The 24,050-nt window shown below is 39.4% G+C and overlaps 2 protein-coding genes and 1 long non-coding RNA gene across 3 annotated transcripts; all 3 read left to right on the plus strand.

Annotated features, from left to right (window-relative positions):
- Nucleotides 1-8,719: 8,719 nt before the first annotated feature.
- On the plus strand, nt 8,720-9,307 carry LOC145736242 (uncharacterized). Its single transcript, XM_081990544.1, has one exon. It carries the CDS (start codon nt 8,720-8,722, stop codon nt 9,305-9,307), a length of 588 nt encoding a protein of 195 aa, XP_081846670.1.
- Nucleotide 9,308: 1 nt separating this feature from the next.
- Nucleotides 9,309-12,496, plus strand: LOC145736243 (uncharacterized). The gene is made up of 7 exons (XM_081990545.1): nt 9,309-9,657; nt 9,755-9,904; nt 10,136-10,709; nt 10,875-11,110; nt 11,459-11,523; nt 12,194-12,382; nt 12,434-12,496. Exons 1-7 carry the CDS (start codon nt 9,309-9,311, stop codon nt 12,494-12,496), a joined length of 1,626 nt encoding a protein of 541 aa, XP_081846671.1.
- An 8,943-nt stretch (nt 12,497-21,439) lies between these two features.
- LOC145736536 (uncharacterized) lies at nt 21,440-22,139 on the plus strand. The gene is made up of 2 exons (XR_014179999.1): nt 21,440-21,580; nt 21,642-22,139. It is a non-coding gene; the product is annotated as an uncharacterized LOC145736536 (long non-coding RNA).
- Nucleotides 22,140-24,050: the final 1,911 nt, after the last annotated feature.

Below are 24,050 nucleotides of genomic sequence, written 5' to 3' on the forward strand. Positions count from 1 at the left end.
TTGTGAATATTGTAGTTTTTCTTTTTCATTTGTAATATACACGTGTACATATACAACTAACGGTTCGTTTGATTTCCTGCAGAATATTCAAGTGTGTTTATTTATAACTAATTGTGAACTCATGCAATTAATCCGCGACCTTGAGCAATCTAATTTAAAAATGTTGAAATCTCATTAACGTTAGGTTTCATCATAACAGGGTAGTAACTCAAAATTATTACTAAATAAACTTGTTTTGAATGTTTCGATTACAGAATGACAGCGATTTGTTATGATTTTGAAAGGTTGGTAGCACGACCGGATATAAACTTTCCTTAACGACCGCTTGGCGCGAGATTTAAAATTTCCGAATTTTAGATCCGATTTTCGTCTTAATGGTCAAATCTACGGTATTGAAAAAATTACAAGTTGATAGCCGAAAATGTGCTCCACAACTTTTATCTAAAGCGTTTTTCTATTAAATGAACCGTACAGGCGCAAAAAAATCAAAACCATTTTTCCATGTTAATCTCCTATGTCCAGGGTGCTCTTGGACACCTGGTATATATGCCGTTTATGCTTCCAGAAAGTCTAAAACGTCCTTCTTAAACGACCACTAAACGTTTATGATGTCGCGAATGCTCTAGCCAACATTTCCTTAATGATACCGGGATGTGTCCATAAGTAGATGTTTGGGGACTTGTAGTTCACATGGTTATATGGATAACTCCCTTATTTTTAGCCCTAGAGGGTTAAAACTTCGTATTAGGGGGTAAGCTTGGCAACTCCCCTGGGATGTTGCCAAGTTGTTCACTTTTTCCCTAAATTTAGGGAAATCCTATATGATGACCCCTAATTTTTCCCTAAATTTCAGAAAATCTGTATCTGGTTTTGTGGCCTTATTGTAACAGTGCCCCCTCTTTAAAAGCTCCCGGAACGTCCATTCTGAACGTTCCAATATGGCGGATTTCTTCCTCTGTATGGACTTAAACTTTCGGTTTGGTTCGTGATGACAGTTGAGTTCGGTAGACTAGGTTGTTTATTTTCTTCACTATCTTGTATGGTCCTTCCCAGGGTCGTTGCAATTTTCGACTTCAATGTTTCTCCTAGATTAATACAGCCAGACCTTATCACCTTCCTTATAATCGCCAACAGCTGGCCTATGGTCTAGTCTCATCTGCATTCGGTCGTTGTTTAGTTTAAACTTATCTCTCTCAAATTAATGAATTGTGCTTGATTCCTTCTTTAATGATCACCGGTCACACCGTTTAAACCATCCCTCAACGTTTTTTCTGAAGTTAATCCAGTAAAATCGATCTCTTATTCTAGCCAAAGTCTGGTTTACTCCAAAGTGTCCTCCTTCCCGACTGTCATGTAGTTCTCGCAGCATACTATCTTTGAAGAAATTGGGCACTATTGTTTGGTAAACAAAGCGTTTGCAGTATGGACTTTCCCATTTGTGGTTTGCAGTATGGACTGCAACCAGTAACCCGTCACTGTTGGTCCATATCTGGAATTCTGTTCAACCATTTTCTGATTACTTTCAAATCAGAGTGCAGACCATTTATTATGTCCTTTTTAGAAACGCTGTTATTCACTGCAGTTCTCTTTGTAGCTTCTTTGTCTGTCACTTTCGCGATTTGATCAATACTCTAAACATCATGAATTTTTCCTTTCCGGTGCCGTAAGTCACAATGAAAAGCTTGACGTTTCTCTACATATCGCGGTAATCGTCCTTCTGGATTCTTCATTTCCTGATCCAGCGGAACATGTAGGTTTATCAATGATTATAAATCGAAAGTACGGTTTGTACTTATCTATTTAAACTATTTAAAATAACTGAAATTAACCAGAGTTAGTCAATACATACAGTCCTTTAACCAGGTCATTAGATTAGTTGCTGTTGTAATTATTGCGGTTGTATTTGGAGGACTCTAACGCAACTAAGGGAGTTGCTTTTAATAACTCTTTATCCACGCGGTATTAAAATAAGCATTTTTTAGGGCACTTTGGACGGGCTTTAGTACTTTCGACGGGCTTTAGTTCTTTAGACTAACTCATAACTTTTGTTTTAGTGTGGCCTCATTACTTATCGGAGGGCTAAACCGAGTCACCAGAGAAGCCTAATATTTCTTCTGGACTGGACATTTCTTAATGTAAACGCAGTGAGTTTAGGAAAAAGCTGAGTCAGATCAGGAGGTTAGTGAACAATATTTGATAGGGTTTCTATAGTCTTGCCATTGGTTAAGTTAGGTTATAACAATAAACGACCAACCCACCAGTTCACCTGTTCTGAGCTGCTGGCGCCTACCCATTCCACTCTCTGGGATATCAACACTGATCGAGGACTAATTTCTCCACACAGTTAAGAACTACACTTATTGTTGAGCTTGCTCTGACTTGACAGACAATTTTTGACTCTAACATTATTTGAAACTTTTAATTACCTTCAATCTCGTCTCTTTTACTCTTACTCTTTTTTACCTTTCTCAACTTTTTTTTAAGGAAGTTCGTGGAAAATTAACCATTTTATAAGTAGAGCGACTTTTATATTAGCGAAGGGATTGCGGCAAAAGGTACCAACGAGTAAATTCAGTGGTTGAAAAACAATTGGAATTTTTCTCCACCATTTATTACTATAACGTGACATTTGAAAATCTTGGATGGCACAGTTCATAGTGGACGCACAGGTGCCTGAAGATCTAACTCAACTCATATTACAAGGAGCTTTTATGACCAACCAAATCAGCCTTATAAACAATATCAAAGCGGTAGCTTCTGGTACTGTTAGTTTTGGTAAGTTATCACTCTATCTTTAATACATTTTTTTATATTGTACTTCATTTTTTAGAAACTAAAAACTTAACCTTGCTTGGTTTAAGTGATCAAGACGTGGCCGAAGTGGTTGTTTATACAGACTTGGTATTTTATGTGGTTCAACAAATTAGCGATAGACAGATCGGAAATAAGGGGACAGATCTAAGGTATTTGATTGAGATTAAACTTGCTGGAGACATTAGAAAAGATGTTAAGTGTTTTTGAAATATGTTTGTAACGTAAATATAAGTTTTTGTTGAGAAGTTCCTTTAAGAATATAGAAAGTGAAATAGAAGATGTTGCACCAACTAACATAACGTAGGGGGTGAAACCTTGATATCACCTTTTAGAAGGGTTATACGCCCAAAAAACTGTCTAAAAAGACAGTTTCAAGATTATTTCCAAAATTGTGACCGGTTTAGTCAACTTGACAACAGAATTCAGTTTACAGGTATCAAATTACCTAATGAATGTTAAGTTAGTGATTATTACAGTTAGCTATTTTTGTTTCTGTTTTTTTTTACAGTTAGTTTTTTGTTTGTTGTTTGAATTGACAAAACTTTCATTTTCAAGGTTATTTCAAAAATGGGTACAGATAGTCAATTTTGTATTATATCACAATATATCATTACACACACAGACAGTTATGTTATGTCATTGACAATACTGTACGCAAATTTTACCATTTAGTAAATTTCCGAATATTTATTCACTTGTGTTTTGTCGATCGATATTGAATATAAGTTGGCTGAAAATGCACATTTTACTCAAATTTACCTTTTTCCAGGTAGAAAAAACTCGCATTTTTGCACGTACCGTGACGGGCGCGTCTGACCGTCGCCGGCGATCCGTTATGGCTGCTCTCCTCCCATTCAGACAGACGCTCGATACTGATACCTGATTGGTCGTTTGTTGTGGCGCACTACCTCACGTAGCGTTTTGTCTGACGCGTTTGTTCAGTTTCTTTTCTTGTCTTGTACGTGCCAGTCGGCGTGTTACGCGCTCAAAAGTATTTTTTTTTTACCGTTTCTGTGTGTCCTTCGTGTTAGTGTTTTTATGCAGATTTTGTTAAGGCCTGTTTAGTGATTATGTCAACGTTCAACTGATCTACATTTGGTAAGTGATTGTTGTTGATGTATTGCCTTCATTTTACTTTTTCCGTTTTGATATTCAATTTTATCTTCACAACCCTTTAAACAGTCCACGTGCGTTCTATTTCAGCTTTTATTGGAAAAGCGCATTTTTTAACCGTTTTGATCAGCTATCGTTTCCAAATTTTTAAACTTTTTTAAATTAACTCATTAAATTATGTTATTCAAAATTCGATTAACTTATAATACTTATTTAAATTGCAAATTATTCTTTATTTCAATTACTTAACGTTCATCACATTTTCTTTACAAATTGATTGATCGATAGCGTGTTTATATTTCAGCTGCGCTCTTTTTTTTATTATCACTTGCTATTTTACATGATTTAACATTTGTAATTACTTATCTTTATTTTCCCCGACACAATTTACTCCCAATTTATTTTATCACTCTATTATTACGGGATCATCACTTTCAATATTACGGGACGAACTCATGACGCGGACAGAATAAAACACCCTTAACGTACCTGTTTTATACTGTCGCGCCAACCAATCGCTTTTCTCCGTTAAGAGTAGGCGGGGCTTGTTAACGTACTCGCCCGTCTGTTAAAAGGCGGCCGCCGGAATTTCGCCAGTTTAGTTGACGTCGAGCAGTCGATCCGGATCGACAGAGCGCGCGCGGACCACTGTGTTTTTAAACACAAATAAAAGAAAATTCTCGCGAGTGATAGTGAAAGTGACAGTGATCAAACGATGTCCCTGCCTGGATGTACGAATCCCTCCGGACAATCTGAGAGGGAGAAGCAGCCAAAAAAGCGGCGCAAGAAAAAGTAGCGGAGGAAAACCTTAGGCTGTCTGCTGAGAATCTCCTTCTCAAAAAACAGCTTGAGGACCTCACCGAGAAATTGACGGCATTTGAAAAACAAATGGCTGCTATCAAAAAGACGCCCGACAGACAAGCCAAGCAAACCGATGACGACGAGCATACGACAATGAGGAAAAAACGCAAGAAGACCCAAAAGAGCGCAGAAAAGCCTCTAGAGGAGATGGAAACTACTGAGGAAACTCATGAAAAGCCATCTCCTTCAGAAAACGAGAGACACCCTAAGAGGGAGACGGAGAAAGTCGAGAAAACGAAAAAGATTCCACCAGTCGTGCTAAGAAACGCAGATGACTGGACAACCGTATGTAAAAAGTTAAAAGCGAAGAAAATTAACTATGCTAAGGCCCAGATGACGATGAACGGAGTGGCAATTACCCCATCTTCCACCCAGGACTATAGAAACTTAACTAAGCTTCTAAATGACAACAAGAAAGAGTACCACACGTACGCTCTCCCCGAAGATAAAACCACCAGGGCCGTCATCAAGGGCGTCCAACATCACCGTTGATGACGTCACCAGGGATCTTGCAAGCTATCTCCGTTCACAGGATGATCAGTAGAAAAGACAAAAGACCGCTAGCATTAGTCTTGGTCAAAGCCAAAAAAGAGGAGAAAGGAACCCCATCCAAACAGAAATATCTATGTATCCATAATCGGCGGGGGCGAGTAAAGGCTTTAACGTTATTAAGCTAAAGGCTTTATCTTGTGATTGTTGTTGCTATATTTTTAGTTTACTTTTTCCGTTTTGATATTCACTTCTGTATTCATAACCCTTTAAATCGGCCACGTGGCTTTTTAACGTCATTTGTATGAGAAAAAGTAAAATAAAGTCGTTCTATTTCAGCTTTTATTGGAGAAGCGCAATTCTTAACCCATTATTATCAGCTATCGCTTCCAAATTTTTAAACACTTTTAAATTAACTTATTAAATGAATATTATTCCAAATTCGATTTACTCCTAATACTCTCTTAAATTACAAATTATTCTTTATTTAAATTATTAAACGTTTATAACCATTTCTTTACAAATTGATTTATCGATAGCGTGTTTTCAGCAGCGCTCTTTTTTTTATTTATTTTTTATTATTATTTGCTACATTCTTTAAATTTTTTTATCAACTTATCTTTATTTTCCCCGAAACAATTGACTCCCAATTTATTTTACCAGTCAATTAAAATTTTGTAAGAATTTTTGAAAAAACCAAAATCAAAATGCAGTCTGCCCGTGTTAACGACACCAGTAGTACCAGTAGTAGGCTCGTAGATCGGCTTTTAGCCGTTCAAAGGGGCAAACCTGTACGTCAACGACAAGTTGTTACTCTGCCATCGTCCCAATCTACAACTACCTCTTCAACATCGCAATCTTCTACACAACGCTCGGTTAATACCGTTCGGTCTCGCAGCCGTTCTGTAATATCCCGACGTTCTCAACGTAGACGCAGAACCCAAACTCTTCAAACTTCTTCTATGGGGCGGACCTCTTGTTCATCAAGTTCCAACAATTCTCGATTATTACTTGATGCGATTCCCAATGACAACGAAAACGTAACCGCCGCGCCCGCTGGTAGCGTCGTCATTGTCGTTGCAGATTCCCGCCCTCCTCCCGCCGTATCCTCATCATCAGTTGCCGCTTCTGGCAATGCCGTCGCTAACGTTTCCACAATTCTCAGTCCTCCTCCGTTACGACGCGTTTTTGTCGCCGAAAATGTCGCTCGCAAGCGGAGGTGGAAAGAGGCATGCAATACCTCCGGTGGCCGAATTGAACTGAACCGAATCTGGATCATTTCAGTTTGGGAAACTTGGTCGCATCTTTTTTTCAGAAACGAATTTCCCAATACTCGAAAAACCAGACGCTTTTGTTGCAAAAGGGTGATGTAATACTATCCCTCCAACAAGAAACCACCCCTGAATTTGTTGCTCTATTCAGTGGCAATTCCGCGGAAAGTAATATTTTTCGCAATAAAATTCGTTATATTAATTCATTGTGCGCTATGGCTTCTTTTAAGACTTCACTGCCCGGTGGAGCAGATGCCGAGAACATTCGGGACGAAGGCCGTCGTTTCGCCGTTACCGGACAGGTGTCGCACTATGTCCGAGGCGTCCAATGAGTAAAAAGAACAAGTATCAGGAGGTAACAATAATTCAAATTATAACCCGTTTGTGCATTAAGCGAGGGGGACGGAAGTCTACCATCTTTGATTGCGCATTCGCCTACTGCGCAGTTGAATTGACGCAAAGTCATTGAAAGTTTGGAGTTTCAAACCCGCAAAAATTTGTTGTTTGTATTTGTTGTAGTATAGTGTTAGTTTGTTTTGTTAGTTTGTGGTTCTTTAACAGTTGAGTTTTGCAAATTTAAATTAAGTTGTAGAGTGGACAAGATTAAATTTAGATCTGATAGTGCCAACCGGAAGTTGACGGCCGCCATATTACTCCCCCCGCTCCCCCTTGTTTCTGTCACCCACTTTGTTTGCTATTGCTCCTTCCTGCTATGTTTACATTTTTTTTATTCATTGGAGGCGTCCCGGACACTCAAGATTTAGCTAATCTGCGTCTAAATCATTAATATTTTATTGACGTTGCCGAAGCCATGGCGCATAAAAGATAATTTTCGGTGGATTCTGGCGTTTCTGCGGAACTGTTGACTTTAGTCGAAACAGTTCTGAGACGTGAGAATCCATATGTAAAAGCTTACATGAGTATAGCGGAACAATTGCGAGAAGAAAAAGCTCGGCGCCCCGCGAATCGTCCATTAGAGGATGTTTACATCGCTTTCGTTTCAAATATTAATCACCAACTTCGAAATTACAATTTGCCGGAAAGTCGCAACGACATAGCTGCTTTATTTATTGGTGATGATTCACCATTTCCAGTCGATTTACAACTGCGACCTAGGGCTGTCGCCGCCCCTGCCCCTCCCGCTGTCCCTGCCTCCCTTGCTGACCCAGCGCAACTCGGCGAACATGGCTCCCCCGCCGCTGCTGCCTGCGCCCCCCCTAGGTCCCATTAACGATTATCCACAGCAAATTAAATCTCTGAGTAAATTAGCCGATCCAATGGTTTATCCATTATTATTCCCTAAAGGTGATGTTGGTAGATCGTTAGATGTCAAGTTAGTTAGCGGTGGTAATATGTCCGCTAGACAATTTTACCGCTACCGTCTTCAAATTCGTAACGGTTTTAGCAACATCCATTATGGTATGAAATTATTCCAGGAGTACGTTGTCGATGCTTGGTGTAAAGCCGAGTCAGATACTTTATGGTTTATTAGAAAACATCAAACTAAATGGCGTTTGGCCGCGGAACAACGTTTACGCCGGTATCATCGAAATCGTGCGACTTACGTAGCCGCTATAGGCGTCGGCGTTCCTGCCCCCCCCTGGCGGCTTACCCGCGCCATTTAACGAGCCCGATAGAATAGGTCGTCCCATTATTTTGCCCTCTTCCTTCGAAGGTAGTGGACGAAACATCGAAAGGCGCTACCTTGATGCAATGGCCGTGATCGCGAGACATGGCAAACTCGATCTTTTAATTACTTTTACTTGTATTGGCCCGAAATAATCAACAATTTATTACCCTATCAACGGTGGGAACATCGTCCCGACTTACTTTGCCGCGTTTTCCACGCCACACTTAACGAGTTTATCTACGATATTGTGCACAAACAAACTTACGGTATTATACTCAATTATCATTACGTAATTGAGTTTCAAAAACACACACGCACACATTTTGGTTACCTTTAGTGAAAACACTCAAATTAAGACGGTCGACGATGTTGATTCTATCGTTAGGGCAGTTATTCCCGATTTAACAATGCAGCCCGGCTTATACGAACAAGTAGCCCGTCACGTTTATTGCAAATGCATTGACAATCGCAATGCTCCCTGCATCATCGAGGGTAGATGTAGGTTTGGTTTTCCCGTCGAATTTGCTAATGAAACTTACGCATGAACATCAATCAGCGTCCCATTTATAAACGTCCCGACGACGGCGTTACCGTTCCTTATCGTTTCCCGGACGGTACCAAGCGTTTCGACAATCGAAATATCGTACCATATAATCCATATGCTTTGGCAAAATATGATTCGCATATAAATTTCGAGGTTGTCGGTTCGATCAAAACGATGAAGTATCTGCATAAGTATATGTTCAAGGGGGCGGATTATTCTCATGTCAGAGTTGAAGAAACTGGACCTGCTGGTGCGGTCTTGGACGAGGTTCAGCGCTATTTGGATTGTCGCTATGTTACTTCTTTAGAATCAGCTTGGCGCATTTTCGAATTTAAAATGCACGATAGGTCCCATTCGGTCACTCTTCTACCTGTCCATTTGCCCGGTTTTAGGGATATCGCTTTCGATGATGGCGACGACATTGATCTATTAGACCAAGTCCTTAATCGTCCATCTAAATTGGAGGCTTTCTTTGCCCTTAATAGAGAACATCGGAATGCTCGCGACCTATATTATGTGCAAATTCCTGATTACTATAACTGGAGAACGGCTACCGGTACCTGGGCGCCACGTCGTCGCGAGTAAGATGATAGGGTCCGTGTATGCGGTGTCGCCGAACGATCCGCAGTTGGAGAAATACTTTTTAAGGATTCTCTTAATGCACGTACAAGGCCCACAAAGTTTCGAAGATCTTCGTACCGTAAACGGTAAATTGTGTGCCACGTTTGAGGAGGCTTGCGTAGAGAGGCAACTCTTACGCAACGGTTCCGAATACGAGCGTTGTATGGATGAGGCCGTTTTACGTGTTACTCCGGCGAGTATTCGTCGCTTATTTGCTACCATATATTCGGTCGCCACTCAAGATCAGCTACCGCACATTGCACCTTTGTGGAAAAAATTTGTAGCCGCCATGACTGAAGATTTTGTCCGCCAAGGTGCGACAGCGGAAGTTGCAAAATGTCGCTGCTATGCCGCCGTTAACGCCATGTTAGCCCGAACCGGGAGCTTCCCTGTTTGTTATCGGTATTACAGATGGCTTAGCTGGCGGCGTATTAGTCGCACAACAACGACAACAACAACCCTACGACGAAGACGACGCCAGTGATAACGACAGACAACCCTCCCCCAATGCAAATAACAATGATGCGAGCCTAATTGAAGGTCTTAACAATGATCAAAAACGTGCGTTTGCGATAATTCTTAATACCATCAAATTCATACAGCGAATTGATTACTTGCCATTAGACTTTTATTTGGATTTAATTAACTTTGTGGAACACAAAACACTTTATAGTCGAACCGCTCCCACTACCAATGTCTTCTTCATCGACAGACCTGGTGGCACTGGAAAAACTCACCTTTACAATACCATTATAAAGTACGTGCGTACGGTTCTGAAATGACAAACTATAGCTGTCGCATGGACGGGTATTGCTGTGAATCTTTTGATTGGCGGTGAAACCGTTCCTCGAACGTTTAAGTTGCCGCTTCGGTTGACTGACAAAACGGTTGCGGGTTTTCCTCTAGAGCACGAAAGGTCCGCTTTCATTAGAGAAGCCGCACTAATCATTTGGGATGAGGCTCCTATGTCGCCTCGCTTCGCCGTCGAAGCGATCGATCGCTATCTGAAAGAGGTGATGGAAAATCGTCACCTTCCTTTTGGTGGCAAGTGCGTCATATTCGGTGGCGACTATCGACAAGTTCTTCCTGTTGAACTTTCTGGAACTTCGTCGCGTCATTCCATCGTTAACTCTTGTATCAACACTTCGTCATTGTGGAAAAAAGTCTCAGTATTGCCTTTATCTGAAAATATGAGAGCTCGCTCGATGATTCAACTTCCGAAACGAGAACAATCTCGACAGTCTAAAATTTTCAGTGGTACTTTTGCCGATTGGTTGCTCCGTCTTGGTCAGGGCACTTTACCATACGTCTATTTATCCGACGTTGACCGCGCTCCAATCGATTTGATCGAAATTCCTACCGAGTTGTTAGTTCCCTCATTAGATAAATTACTTGCCTTTGTGTACGGTGACAATTTTCAATTCGTATCTGACGGTTCTAGGGTTATTTTATGCCCAACTAATGACGTTGTCAAAACAGTCAATTCCAATATCCTAAGTCGGTTGCCGGGATAAGCAATGCTGTATGTCAGGATTGACGAGTACCAGCAAGGACAGGGTGATGATTTTGACGTTCCGATGAACGTCATTAATAATATCGAATCCACATCATTGCCGCCCCACGTTCTTCACTTGAAAGTGGGGGCTGTAGTTATGTTGCTTCGAAACCTCGACGTGACCGAAGGTCAATGTAATGGTACGAGAATGCTCGTAACTTCGCTCGCCGACAATTACATTGAGTGCGAAATATTGTGCGGTATTTCCAAAGGTAAGCGTACTCTTATTCCGAAAATGAAAATGACTGCCAGCGACCTGTTTGTTCCTAATCCCATTGTCCGGTTTCAGTTGCCGGTGGCACGGTGGCATGTTAAAAGATGGTCGAAACGTTTTAATTTTATCAACATGAGTTATGGCAATGTCATGGTTAACAGAAACGTATTTGCCGGTCTTGCTCGACTCACCTTGAGGGGCCTCAATTTTGTCTCTTTGAAATGATGCTACTGATGCCGTCACTTAAGGGGTTCGGGAGGAAACCAGTTTCTGAGAAAAGTTCTATCCGGCGCCCCTAATTAGAATTGATCAATAGATGAGAATAAGAACTGTTTGCGGTTAACAGATGAACATTTAGAGGCGCTACTGCGCGTCTCTACGACTAAAATGAAAGCAGACCTTGATAAACTGGTAGGTGGTTTAGGGAAAATTTTAAATAAAAGATGTCCGACCCTGGTCAAACTTTTTAACGTTTCAACTTTTTAATTTTTTAATTTATTACCTCCCAAAGGTGTTTGAACCCTTATTGAACTTTTTAAAAAATTTTAACAAAGATACTGTGCTACATTAGAGGTGTAATCAATATTCGATGTCAAGTCACGGACTTTAGTTTTGCTAATATCACAGCAATTTATTTTGGTCTAAATGAGATTATTTCTTACACACACCTTCAACGTATTTACCGTTAGTTGTTGGGACAATCTAAAGATATGAGTTACATCATAATTTTGAGAATTTGATGTTATCATTCAAGGTTTAAAGGATTTGGGTCGGATTTTTTGGCATGCTTTTCGGGAAGAGTCTAGGTGCAGTAAATAAACGCCGAAAGCATAAGCTATATGCCACTGCACTCAATGGCATTTCGGAATTAGGCCGCCCCGTGTTATTTGATGCGTTATTTAACGGGTGTTTCTATTGTTTCAGTGATTTTTTCAAGTGAATATGAGCCGCTACTGTACGCGATCTACTAGATCTACTAGGCAAGCTATAAATGCCAACTTGCAGGATAGCGAAATGGCTTCACAGGAGGCTGCGCCTGCACAACAAACCGCTGTTTTAACGGCGTCTCGTGAACTGCTAGGTCGCTCGCCCCCCACCAGCTGAAGAAGTTCCCATTCAGGCTATGCAGGCGGAGTCCCCAGTTGGAGTGCCGCAAATCCCAGGCCTCCCAGTGGAGCTCGTAGACCCTATCCCCCCCGATGACCCGTCAGTCTGGGTCTACCCAGGCTCTTCGGGATTATGTGCTGAACCTGGTCCAGCGCCACTGCAGGTAGGTACTCTGCTACCTAAGGTAGCGTCAAATCTAACCATTGCTCCCCAGGCAGGTGATGAACCTATGTTGGGGCCAGTGGATCCAGCTTTGGTCATTAGTCCCCCATTCTGATCGGACAGCGACACACCCGACGAGGGCCCTCTGGATACCTCCAGATCTAGAGGAGTAAAACTAGCACCACCCCGAGATCTCCGGAGGGGAGCGCTTAAACGAGGTCAGGAGCCTCCACCTGCCCACAATTTTGTTAGCAACCATTCCGTGGATGCATCCGGCGCTTATGATAACATCCTTGCTGTGAGCCCGCACCTGCCGGAGAGAGCCTCTACCTTTATTCAGCATTATGCTGCTTCTTTTCAAAATGTTCCTACTATTGTTTGCTTTCACCAGGGAGCCTTTAGATTAAGTTCCTACTTGCTTCACGCTGAGGTCTTTTCTTATTTCCGTAATCAAGGTTTTAAAGATATAAAATAATTCTTGACCAACGCATATATGTAGGTATAGTCTATACGAAGTCAGTTGGGACAGGGCAAAATACGGGGTTCGATCAACACACCACATAAAGCATAGGAAAAAACGAGCAAATTTGTATGTGATTGATCCCGGTAGTAATTTACGAGGAGTCAACGTGGACTTGACGAGTAAGTGTCACAAATAATTTTAGGCGTAAGCACCGTTAGACCGTTTAATTGGTCACCCGACGGTTCTTATTGGTCGGCGCCTTAAAATCTATTTTTAGTTTCTTCATATGCTTTCTTAAGAGGATCCTATCTTCCGCACAGGTGGCAAAGGCAATGCAGTCCGGTGTTTATAGTTTGCATTGGAGTAAGCGATTAATAAGCGTTTATGCACAGAGTCCCTCAATATTTTTTCTTTTCACGCCGCCCATGCTCAACAAAGACGCCGACTATTTTGGTGTTTTCAGTCGTTTCAACTGACTTCGTATAGACTATACATATCTAGGTTTATTTACTAGTAGTACATTATGTTACGTACTCCCGTTTAACATACACTATATTTTTTTCCAAGAGTTCTTCATTTTAAATTGCCGAATATCGACGGATCTACTGTGACTACCACTGCATACACCAGCACTACAACCTCATTTATCTTTCTTGTTTAGGGAATAATAAATCTTTTTGTGGAGAAGGATGTGTGTTCTTTCCTCTCATCCAACGCTTTCAACTCCACTTTGAGAACATGGACTTCCACTTCACATTAAATAAAGCATTATTTGGATCTTTCATCAGGATGATTCGCAACAACACAGAAATGCTGATAATAAAATTCCCATGTTCGTTTTTTGCTTGTCCTGAAAAAATTTTCTTTTTGCATTTACATCATTGTTTATCAATTACGAGGTAATTGTAATTTCATCTATCTCTAATTAAATTTATAATTATTTTCCAGTGTCTTACCAAAGAAAAATAAAAAGTATGCCAAAACAGTGAATGCAGGGGGGTTCGGGAGGCCGAACAGAGGAGGAGTTTCGAGAACAACATGCGAATGCAACTTTTTTAAACTTGTGCAGTATGCTGACCGAAATTCAGAAAGCTATAAAGGAGGTGGAACAAGAAGTCGTAATTGTTGGGACTGTTGTAAATCGGGCACTCCACAGGATTCATAGGAATCAGACTCGCTTTTCGGCGAGAAACCGTTCAATTTTACACAGCGTTGATCCGTGGGCATCTCCAGTCCTTTAACCATATTCTAGTGGTATAATAGGTAATGGTAGGTTAGACGTTAAGGGAAAACAAGACATGGAAATTTGTTGAAAATTTGGGTGCCTAGCTTATGACTGATCTATCGATCTAAAATTTTTTCAAATTTTTGACACTTCTGGTTATACCAAAAGTCGACCGTTGCTTTCTTGTTTTAAATAAAACACTCAATAAATTTATACATATTTCAAAAAAAAATCAAAATTCTCCGTGTTACTAAAAGTAGAATGTTTGCGCGTGATCGTCAGTGAAATTACCAACTTGCTTGTGAACGTGACAACACCGCGTCGCGAAAGAGAGACTAGCAAACAAGGCGCCGTGCCGGGTGTTCATCTTAAATTTAAGTTAATTTCTTTTCGCCTCTTTAAATAAAGAAAAGTAAAATACAGTCCACTAGCCTAATTTATTCTAGCAATCCAGCCCCAACATAGAAAGAGGCAATTATTGTTCTGAGCGCAGAAGATTGTCTGACCGAAGCGAAGTTGAGGTCGACAGCCGACCAAAGCTATCGCACTCTACTCCTGTGTAACATATACTATATTGTCACACCCGTGTTAGTAGTTACGGTGCACACCCAGTAACCAGCATAGTCAGCAAGGTTAGCATAATGAGGTCGCTGACGAATATAAAAGATGCACCGTAGCTCGAGCAAATCACCGAACTCTGGGGTCTTCCCCAGAGGGAGGTCACTGACTGATCTCTGGGTTAGTCTGGGTATGCCTATTGTGTAACGTAACGTGGAGCAGTAGGTGACCAAGTGCCACCCTAGATCAGCCCTAGCAAAGGAAATAGTGTGGGCGAGCAGCATAAGTTGCCGTTCCTACTTACCTCCCTTGGGGTAGCTGAGGGGGAAGAACACACAGGTTTCCACAGGTAACCCACTTTTATTAAGTTATAGTGCCTTAGGGACTAGTCGGTAATCTTACCCCCAGATTGCCAAGATGGCGGGGAGCATGATGTGATCCGGCTTTAGGCAGAAGGAACACGGGGGGCGACGCTTTAACGGGGATGAATGAACCCTAGACTTAGGTCCGAGGGCATTCACCGAGCCGGTAAAGACGTGAAGAACCTAACAAAGGGAGGTAAGTAGGAAAGCTTTAAGATTCCCTTGTAATTGAAAAACTCTCTTCAAGTGGAGAACAAATAAAATTGAATTGATAGTTTTTACATGTAAGACTAAAATAAATACCAATTTTGTTTTGATAAAACTTTACATGAAACAATCTGCCAAAACCAATGATCCAGCACATTGTACTGGATCGACTACTGTAGATAAGCAATTGGCAACACTAGCTATTAAAGATCTGGACAATATTTTCCTGATAGTAAATAGAACAGCTGCGAAAGCCGTCAGTCCTGAATTTTGATGGGGTTATTTACTGATGTATGTACATGTAAATAAGGCACAATTTTTTTTATGCAACATATCGAACTTTGTTATATATCGTTAAATTTGCTATTAAAAGTGTCTAATACGCAATGAACTTTCTTACATCCATATGAAAAACAATGATTTCTCACTCCATCCAGAACATGTCAATCTGCCAGGAACCTCTCTTCTCTCATTGGTGCAAAATTTCGAGCCTGATGACGTCAGTCCAACGACGAAGATCGCACCTCCTGCCGAATAATCTCAGGTACTTTCACTATGTAGTAGGATTGTGTCGATTAAAAAAAAGAATCATCACATTTAATATTTATGAATCAACCAAGAATAACGAAATGTTTTGCGGAAACCGAACTAAATAATAATTGTTTTATCAAATCGATGGCGGAGTAAATTATCATTTTTGTCTAAATTGTCATTTCGGGCAAGTAAACCGATCGATGTCTTTAACTTTCTAAATTGATATTGTCACGTTAAGGGGCAGCCCAGAAGAAAGAAAACTCAGGTTTCCACAGGTAACCCACTTTATTTGAGTAGTTAAAACAATAGGTACAATAATCTTACCCCCAGATTACCAAGATGGCGAAGAGCATGATGTGGGATGATGGTCAGAGAAGGCGGTAGGGTTCACGGAGGGCGAACGCTTTATCGGGGATGAATGAACCCTAGACTCGTGTCCGAGGGCATTCACCGGGCCGGTAAAGTCGTTATGGTACTAGCAAAGGGAGGTAAGTAGGTGCGACAACTCTTGCTGCACGCCCACAATATGTCCTTTGCTAGGGCTGATAATCAGGTGTGGCACTTGGTCACCTATTGCTCCACGTTGCGTTGCACAATAGGCGTACCCAGACTAACCCAGAGATCAGTGATTTGTACGTGCTTTTGGTGCAGTATTTATACCCACATCAAGACATTGTACTCGGGGAGACCGAGGCAATATTTGATAACGGAATATAGTGTAATTTCTATGTTACAATATTGTCATACTATTTCAATGACATCTGATAGAACAAGATGCAAATACACTCTAGTTTTTACACTTTTTCTTGTAATAAAAAATTCTGTTTTTTAGTTTTCATAACCCGTATAATCTGGTGATCTGGCCATATATCAGGTATACTGGCCTAGCTACCTGTTCAAAACCGTTAAGTGCACATTTATCCTCCTGTCATTGGAAAGAAAATTTTAAGTGTTTTTCAAATTGGTTTTTGTATAAAAGGCGGCCGCGCACCGAAAAACGGTGATTTTTGACCGCTTAAAGGTTGAAGCAACTTGAACAGACCGTCCCGTACCGCTTACACTTTTTATCTCCGCGTATCAGTAAATAAATAAATAGGCACATACCGTCCGTCCAGTATTTGCTGTTTAAAACCGCACCGTTAACCGTAGTAAAGATTTAAACTGTAAATTGGGGCACTATCAGTATTTTTCCGTGGTTATCCGTTTGGGGTAGTTCTGGTAAATCGACGCCGGTTACAGTAAACTTTTTGAAAACAGTCAGGTAATCTTTCCGGACCTGTTCCTGTTTGTTTGACTCCAGGGAAGTGGTGGAGCAAGCAGGAACGGCGAATCTCGTAACGCGTTTACTTGGCTCCGGGGAATCGGTGTGGTAATCGAGTTTGGGAACTGGAGGGATTAGCGACTGTGTGACTGGCAACGTTCCGAGACTGGAAACCTCTGTTGCATGATTCTGGGGAACTAATGTGTAACGGGGGCTCTATTTGTCGGATTCCGGGGAAACGAGTGCGACATATAGAGATTAGGTCGAGTGACGGAAACACCGCCGGTTACGTAATTGGGCTATTTAGGGTTTTTGGAGTAAACTCCGGCGTCGAGTAGCCAGTTTTACGTAACAGTACCGTACCGCCGTACAAGCACCGTATTTTAAACAGACATAACCAACAGTAGTCAGGTTAAACTGTAGTGAAGGGTCTGTAGCTAGTTTTCTTTACCGATACACGCTTTTCCCGAACCACCGAACAATATAGGTTGCGTTTCTTAAATTGACCATTGCCGTAAGTATTTGCTGCAAGTACAGAGAGCTGCAATACAGTTGATTTAGTGAATACAGTTGTTTTACTTTTGTTTATTTCTCGAACCCCCTGGAACTTTCTTCACTTGTCTAAACGCTACCTAGGCACCGTAAAGTGGACCTTCAACCACTATAAATAACGAAGGTGGCGCCCGAGGCAACGAAACCGAAGAAAACCGCAAGAAAAGCGCTACAAATGGAACGATATTAAATATAAAATAACTTCTCCATCAATATTGTTAGGTTAAAAAAATGGAAATCTAGTAATGTAGCAATCAAACTTTAGTTACTAAAAATAACAAATCAAAATGTGATTGTTATAGAGACTTACATTAGCTTGAGACAAACCACTACTGGAATTTCAACTAATTACGTATGTAATAATCAACAAAGCTAACTTTACAATACTTTTATCTTAAACGGGGTAAACTTACTCATCTATCTTGTACAAAATGTTTTAACATTGTGTAAGAGAGAGGACTTATCGGCGAGTCCAATAAAACAAACATTTCCCTTAACTAATTTATTTAAAAGTAGGTTCTTGCAAAATAATTAGAAAATATTGAACAACGTGTAACAAGTGGTTTTCGCGGCGTGATTCTAACAATGCGCGCGAGCTGTGTGTATCTCGCGTGATTTCTATGTGCACACTGGTTATTACTTATTTTAGGATTACCGAATATGGACCATCTGGCTGGCTGCTCTTGCTGATTGGCCGCACTTCGACCTTCAGCAGCAAGTAGTGTGGCTCACTATGTAACGTTTAGGCCAGGACTTGGATTTGGTTCTTACAATTGCTTAATATTGCCTTTTATTTGGAGCTTATATTAGTTCCTGGTTATAAGACGTAGACCGTAAGAATTTGCAATGTTGTGAAAGTGTAGAATACTTTAACATACAAAAACCTCTCAAATATTACCTACATTGTAAATAGCAGAATAAACTTAAAATTGACTGCATGAGGAACACATCCTTGTTTTTGTGACCCTAAAGACTGAAAAACCTCTCAAAACTGTTTTAGAATGATAGATGTCACTTCTCAAAAAAACGCCTGGTCTATAGGATTATTTTGTAAAAACTAATCAAAAAAGGTCTACATTACCTAATAGCACAAAAATATTTTAAAAATCGCCCGATATGCCTCTGCAGGATAATTCTGCAAATGTCAGACGCCTCTATAAAAACTGAAAATTTTTCAAAACTTTTCTAATTTCTCAAGGCATTTTAAAAAGGCCAGATGCCACTAAAATCATCTGATGTATGTATATACAATTATTCTAGAAATGCAAGAGACCTTTGAAGAAGGAATAATCTGTCAAGAATTTTTTTTAAATTTCAGAGATGCCTTTTATCATTTTATTATCTTTCCCGTTTTAGTTCCCTTTAGGTTTATTTTGCAAATAGCAGAGACTCCTACAAACTGAAATCCTCTCAAAAACTTGAGAATATTTCTACAGCTACATATTTCTAAAAATTCCAAGTGGCGCCAGAATCATTTTGAAAATTTCTTTAAAAACGTCCGGAGAATCCCAATATGACTATGAAACTTTGTGACGTTATCCAAATTTTGTTTGACTTATCGGTATCTTACTAAACTACTCACACGATCAGCATTACTGTCAGTATATAATAAAAAAATTTTCATTAAAGATGTGCTAAAATCATCAACATGCCACACATTGTGCTATAAACTGAGAAACATTAAGAAGATTCAGTTCAAAATTAAGCCGGTTAATGGAAAAACTCGGAGTGGCTACCATCAAGCAAATTCCTAAACAACCGCACGAACACTGACTTCCAACAACAAGCTCGTAAAGAAATGAAAAAATTGAACATATTCAACAACATAAGGACATTGTTAAATTTTTTCCCGAAGAAAAATTTGTACCAGCTAGAAGTAATCGGCAATTGAAGCCAGACATTTTTTGTATTAATATATTTTTTTTATAAACTTTTTGCAGATACGTTTTGCTACTATTTTCAAACTTTATTATTTAATGATAGGTAAGTCTAATAAAATAAAGATATCATCATCCTTATTACCTGTTACGTAGAAGTTAATTCGTTTTACATGAAAGTGCACAGGGTGAGTCGCTACAAAAAGTATCATGGAAACCTAAACCTTTGCTCTACAGGGTTTTTCAATGAAAAGTAGCCACCCTGAATATCTTCTAAAATAATTTCTCTGTTAAAAAATGCTAAGACACGTCAACAAGGATTGCAAGGGGGACATCTTTTTACGTAGGATTTGAATTTCTTTCATCAGCCCCTTTGCGGCCATAGCCACCCCCACTAAGTTTTCAAATGGCACCATACCATGTGTGGCACATCGTTGGAAAGGGTATTTCATAAGGAATTAATTGCACTATTTTATTTGTACATTTGCTTTGAATTGAGACCAAAAAAAATAAAAACATGTTTTTGTTATTTTGGTCAAACTGCTGATAACACTACCGAATACCTGTTTTCCATTCCATGTTTTTGCCTCAGTCGGTCAACTTGTAAGTTCGTTTTGAAGGAACATTGTCAATATGGTTTACACGACTTCCGAAAGAATAGAAATTGTACGTTTTTATTTCAAACATAATGCTTTCAAACAACGCGCTTTCAATGCAATCCATCCAGATAAATTAATTGGTCATCAGTATGTCTTAAAGTTGATACAAAAATTCATGGAAACTGGTTCAGTGACAAACAAAAAACATCAACCTGAAAGACAAATTATTAATGAACCAATTGAAGTTGCTGTTTTGGGACACGTTGCAATGGATTATTATCCAACCATCAGTCTTTAAATCAAATTTCCCATGCATCGGGTGTTTCGACAAGCAGTGTATGGAGAATTTAAAAAAAACACAATTTTCATCCATACAAGGTAAAATTGGTTCAGGAATTAAACGAAGATGACTATGATAGAAGACTACAATTTTGTGAAATTATGTCTACTAATCTGACAAACAACCTGAACTTGTTGTACAATATTTGCTTCAGTGATAAGTGTATGTTTTTTTTGAATGGAGAAGTGAACAGGCATAACTGTAGGTATTGGTCAGACACGAATCCACATTGGTTTAGGGAAACCCATACCCAATATCCAGAATATTTTAGGAGACCACATCGTTGGTCCGTATTTTATTGACGGTAATTTGAATGGCGCTACTTTGTAACCTTATTTTGCCTAAAATAATAAGGAATGCAAACGGCAGCTTTTCATCTGGTGAGCACTATGGGTTCGAAGGCAATTTTCTAAAATGACTGTATTTGCTTTTCAATAATAATTAAAGAAAGAAAAAAAAAAGAAATTTAAAATGGGCGCCACGCAGTTTTGATGATGAGGAAACTGCGAAAATAAATGAAAAGAAAATATCTTACGAACGGGTATCAACGCAACTAGTGAACACTAAATAAACACAAATTAATTTTCCCTTTATGAAATCTCTTTACTGGGTTTGCTCAACATACCATGTTGTTATTACAGTTCAATAGATGAGTTGTTTATAATAATGTAAATAGCAGGTAAATCATTATTCGGTGTTAAAACGTTGAGATAGCGTATAATTATAATTGACAAATGGTATCACCCTATAGTCGACTATAGTTCACATTTATGTAATTGCTATTAGAAGATAAACCAACCTTTGTTATGTTTCGCCGATCGGAAGTATCAAAGTGATTTAAAGTTTTAAGTGTGAGCAAAACTTTAATAAAGGGAAGCTTTGTTATGTGTTTCTTTGAATCTGAGTTTAGTGGTTTGTTTGTGAAAACAGTGAAGAAAATAAAAATAAAGATTTGGAGTAAACTGGCCTTAATACACAGGCTTGAACCTGGTGTCTTCGAAGGTTCTTGAAGTTCTATTTCATCTGAAGATCTCTACAAATGGATGCTTGGAGTACTGCTGGCGAAAATGATTGCAAGGTCGCAAAGATGTCAGACTTTTGGCGTAATATGGTGCAGGTCGGGTCAACCTCTACTGGATTTGTACGACCAATCCAGGGGGTATAACTGGCTGTTACACAACAGGGTAGGAGTCGACTCCCTCAGATCTTCAAAAGACCAAAGTAAGTTACACAGTGCCACTCAGAAAATTAATATACTGCTATAGAAAACTCACCATAACAGATCTGCACAAAAAACTAAAACGTGGCCGAAGCCAACCGATTCCTGCTGAAGAAACTGGGTTTCCAGGGCTAACAGAGCAATAAGCCTATTCTTCAGGGCGTCTCGCAGTACCAGGTGATTGTTAATTTTAATTTTAAATCCCCTTGAAGGGTAATTGGATAAAATATCCGAAAACTAACAAAATAACACGTTCTGGTAAAGCAGAGAGCAATGGAATGCTCACTCAAGAAAATGGCGACCTCATCTTCCCATACAGGACAAAAACCCTGCTTTCTGATTGGGCATGAAATACCGGGTTTCAAAGAAGCGGCTTTGAAACACACTGAAATAGCGTTCTGAGATTTGGCAACATTGTGAAGGCTTAGATGTACTACCATTATAATGTATCGCTTAAAACATAATGAACAGACATATATATATATATTTTATTATACTTATTATATCGTCGATAGGTCCTACTTGTTTGTGTTAATACCCTATTATACATCTGCAAATTTTTTTTTGTTTTTATTCAAGCCAAAAAAAAAGTTCCTGCCACACAATCCTCCTCCAAAAAAAAACAAAAAAAAATATATCATTATATATTTTTTTTTGATTATGTACCAAAAAAAAAATTTATCTAGGTTAATTAACAAAGAAAGAAGAAAATTAAAGAACTCAACAGTATTCTACTAACATTAGTTTGCTCTCGGGATTTTGTTTAGTCCAGTATCTTCGCGTACTACACGGCCTTGGGGCGACTCAATCGGTAAAGACATAATATTGAACTGACAAATCAGGAAATAAAGACAAAAACGGGGAGGTCTCTAAACAAGGAAAAGAGCAAACTTAAGACTGAGAATTTGCCCATGATGACAATTCAGTCAAGAAAAAAAACTTATAAGTAAAAAGCATATTTACAACATTGTCTAGTTAAACTAATTTACCATAATTACGGGATCCCATCTGTACTATATACATTTCAAATGTTGCATAATTGAAAATAGTCTTGCAAAACTTTAAAAAAAATTGTCCGGACATACTTTAAACGTTTAACGTGACATAAAAAAAACCATAATACCAGATAACAGTTAGTACCGACTAACCAAATACCAAAAAAAAATATTACCCAACGGAAACATTAGAATTTGATCCAAAATAAGGTTTCAAATCTTTCACATGCCATTCTCCTCCGTAACTTCCATCTGCTTTCTCCAAAATGTAGACAAGTCGGGACTTCTTTGCCTTAATTTTGCAAAGAATGTACTTAGGTGCGAGTTTAGCTGAAAACTTAGATGTAGCATCTGAAAGGACTTTATTTTTCCTCCATACTCTATCACCAACCGCAAAAGATATCTCTCGTCTGCGTAGATCATATGATCGTTTATATCGACAGTGCGCGACACTAAGGCATTTCTCTACCTCTTTGAAGATGTCAGCCAACCCGGAGATATCATCGATATATGCGTTCCTATCTGATGGGTTGAGGACTATGTCTTTAGTTTCCGATATTTTGCTATAGTAGTTTCCTGATAGCGGAATATTTCGACCAAAAACTATGAATGCAGGAGCCAAGTCATGCACCTCGTGTTTTGCTGCGTTCATAGCAAACTGAATTTTTGTTAGTTCTGCATCCCATTCTTGATGATTCTTGATGTAACATCGGATGGCAGTTCCAACGGTTTTGTTAGTTCTTTCTACGAAATTACATTGGGCCGAATACCTAGGAGTAAACCAGATTTTTACATGATAAGTTTCAGCGAGATGTTTGAAAACTCTTCCAGCAAATTGAGTGCCATTATCACAAATTATGATTTGGGGTACTCCAAAAACCAAAAATACATTGTTTTCCAACAGTTTAACTATATTTTTAGCAACTGCTTGACGTATAGGAAAAAGTAAAGAATACTTTGAAAACCAACAAGTAACGACTAACAAATAGCAATTTCCTTTCTTAGACCTGGGAAATGGTCCCATTAAATCAACGGCTATAACCTGAAAAGGGAACTGCACTGATTTCTGAGCACCCATTTTACCTAGAGGACCTGAGTTAGACAATTTTTGAGCTTGACAAACTTTACAAGCTCTACAATATCTTCGAATATCTACTCGCATTTTAGGCCAATAATAAGAATCTTGGACGCGGGACAAGGTTTTGAAAATTCCAAAATGTGAACAAGAAGGAGGGTCATGACATCCCTTCATCACCTGTAAACGACAGTTCTTTGGTACGACCGTCTTCCAGTCAAAAAGGTTACTCGACAGTGGGAGATTATTTGGGATATACTTAAATATAACATTCTGTTCGACTTTCCATTGAGGATACGATTCTGGGTTTTTAAGGATTTTACTTCTAAGTTCTTCATACCAAGGGTCTAATTCACCAGAAGCAACATCCATGACGCATACTTCCATATCAATAGGAGGCTC

This window comes from Ips typographus, linkage group LG12, assembly GCF_016097725.1.
Source record: "Ips typographus isolate SLU linkage group LG12, UJ_Ityp_2.0, whole genome shotgun sequence".
NCBI lineage: Eukaryota > Metazoa > Arthropoda > Insecta > Coleoptera > Curculionidae > Ips > Ips typographus.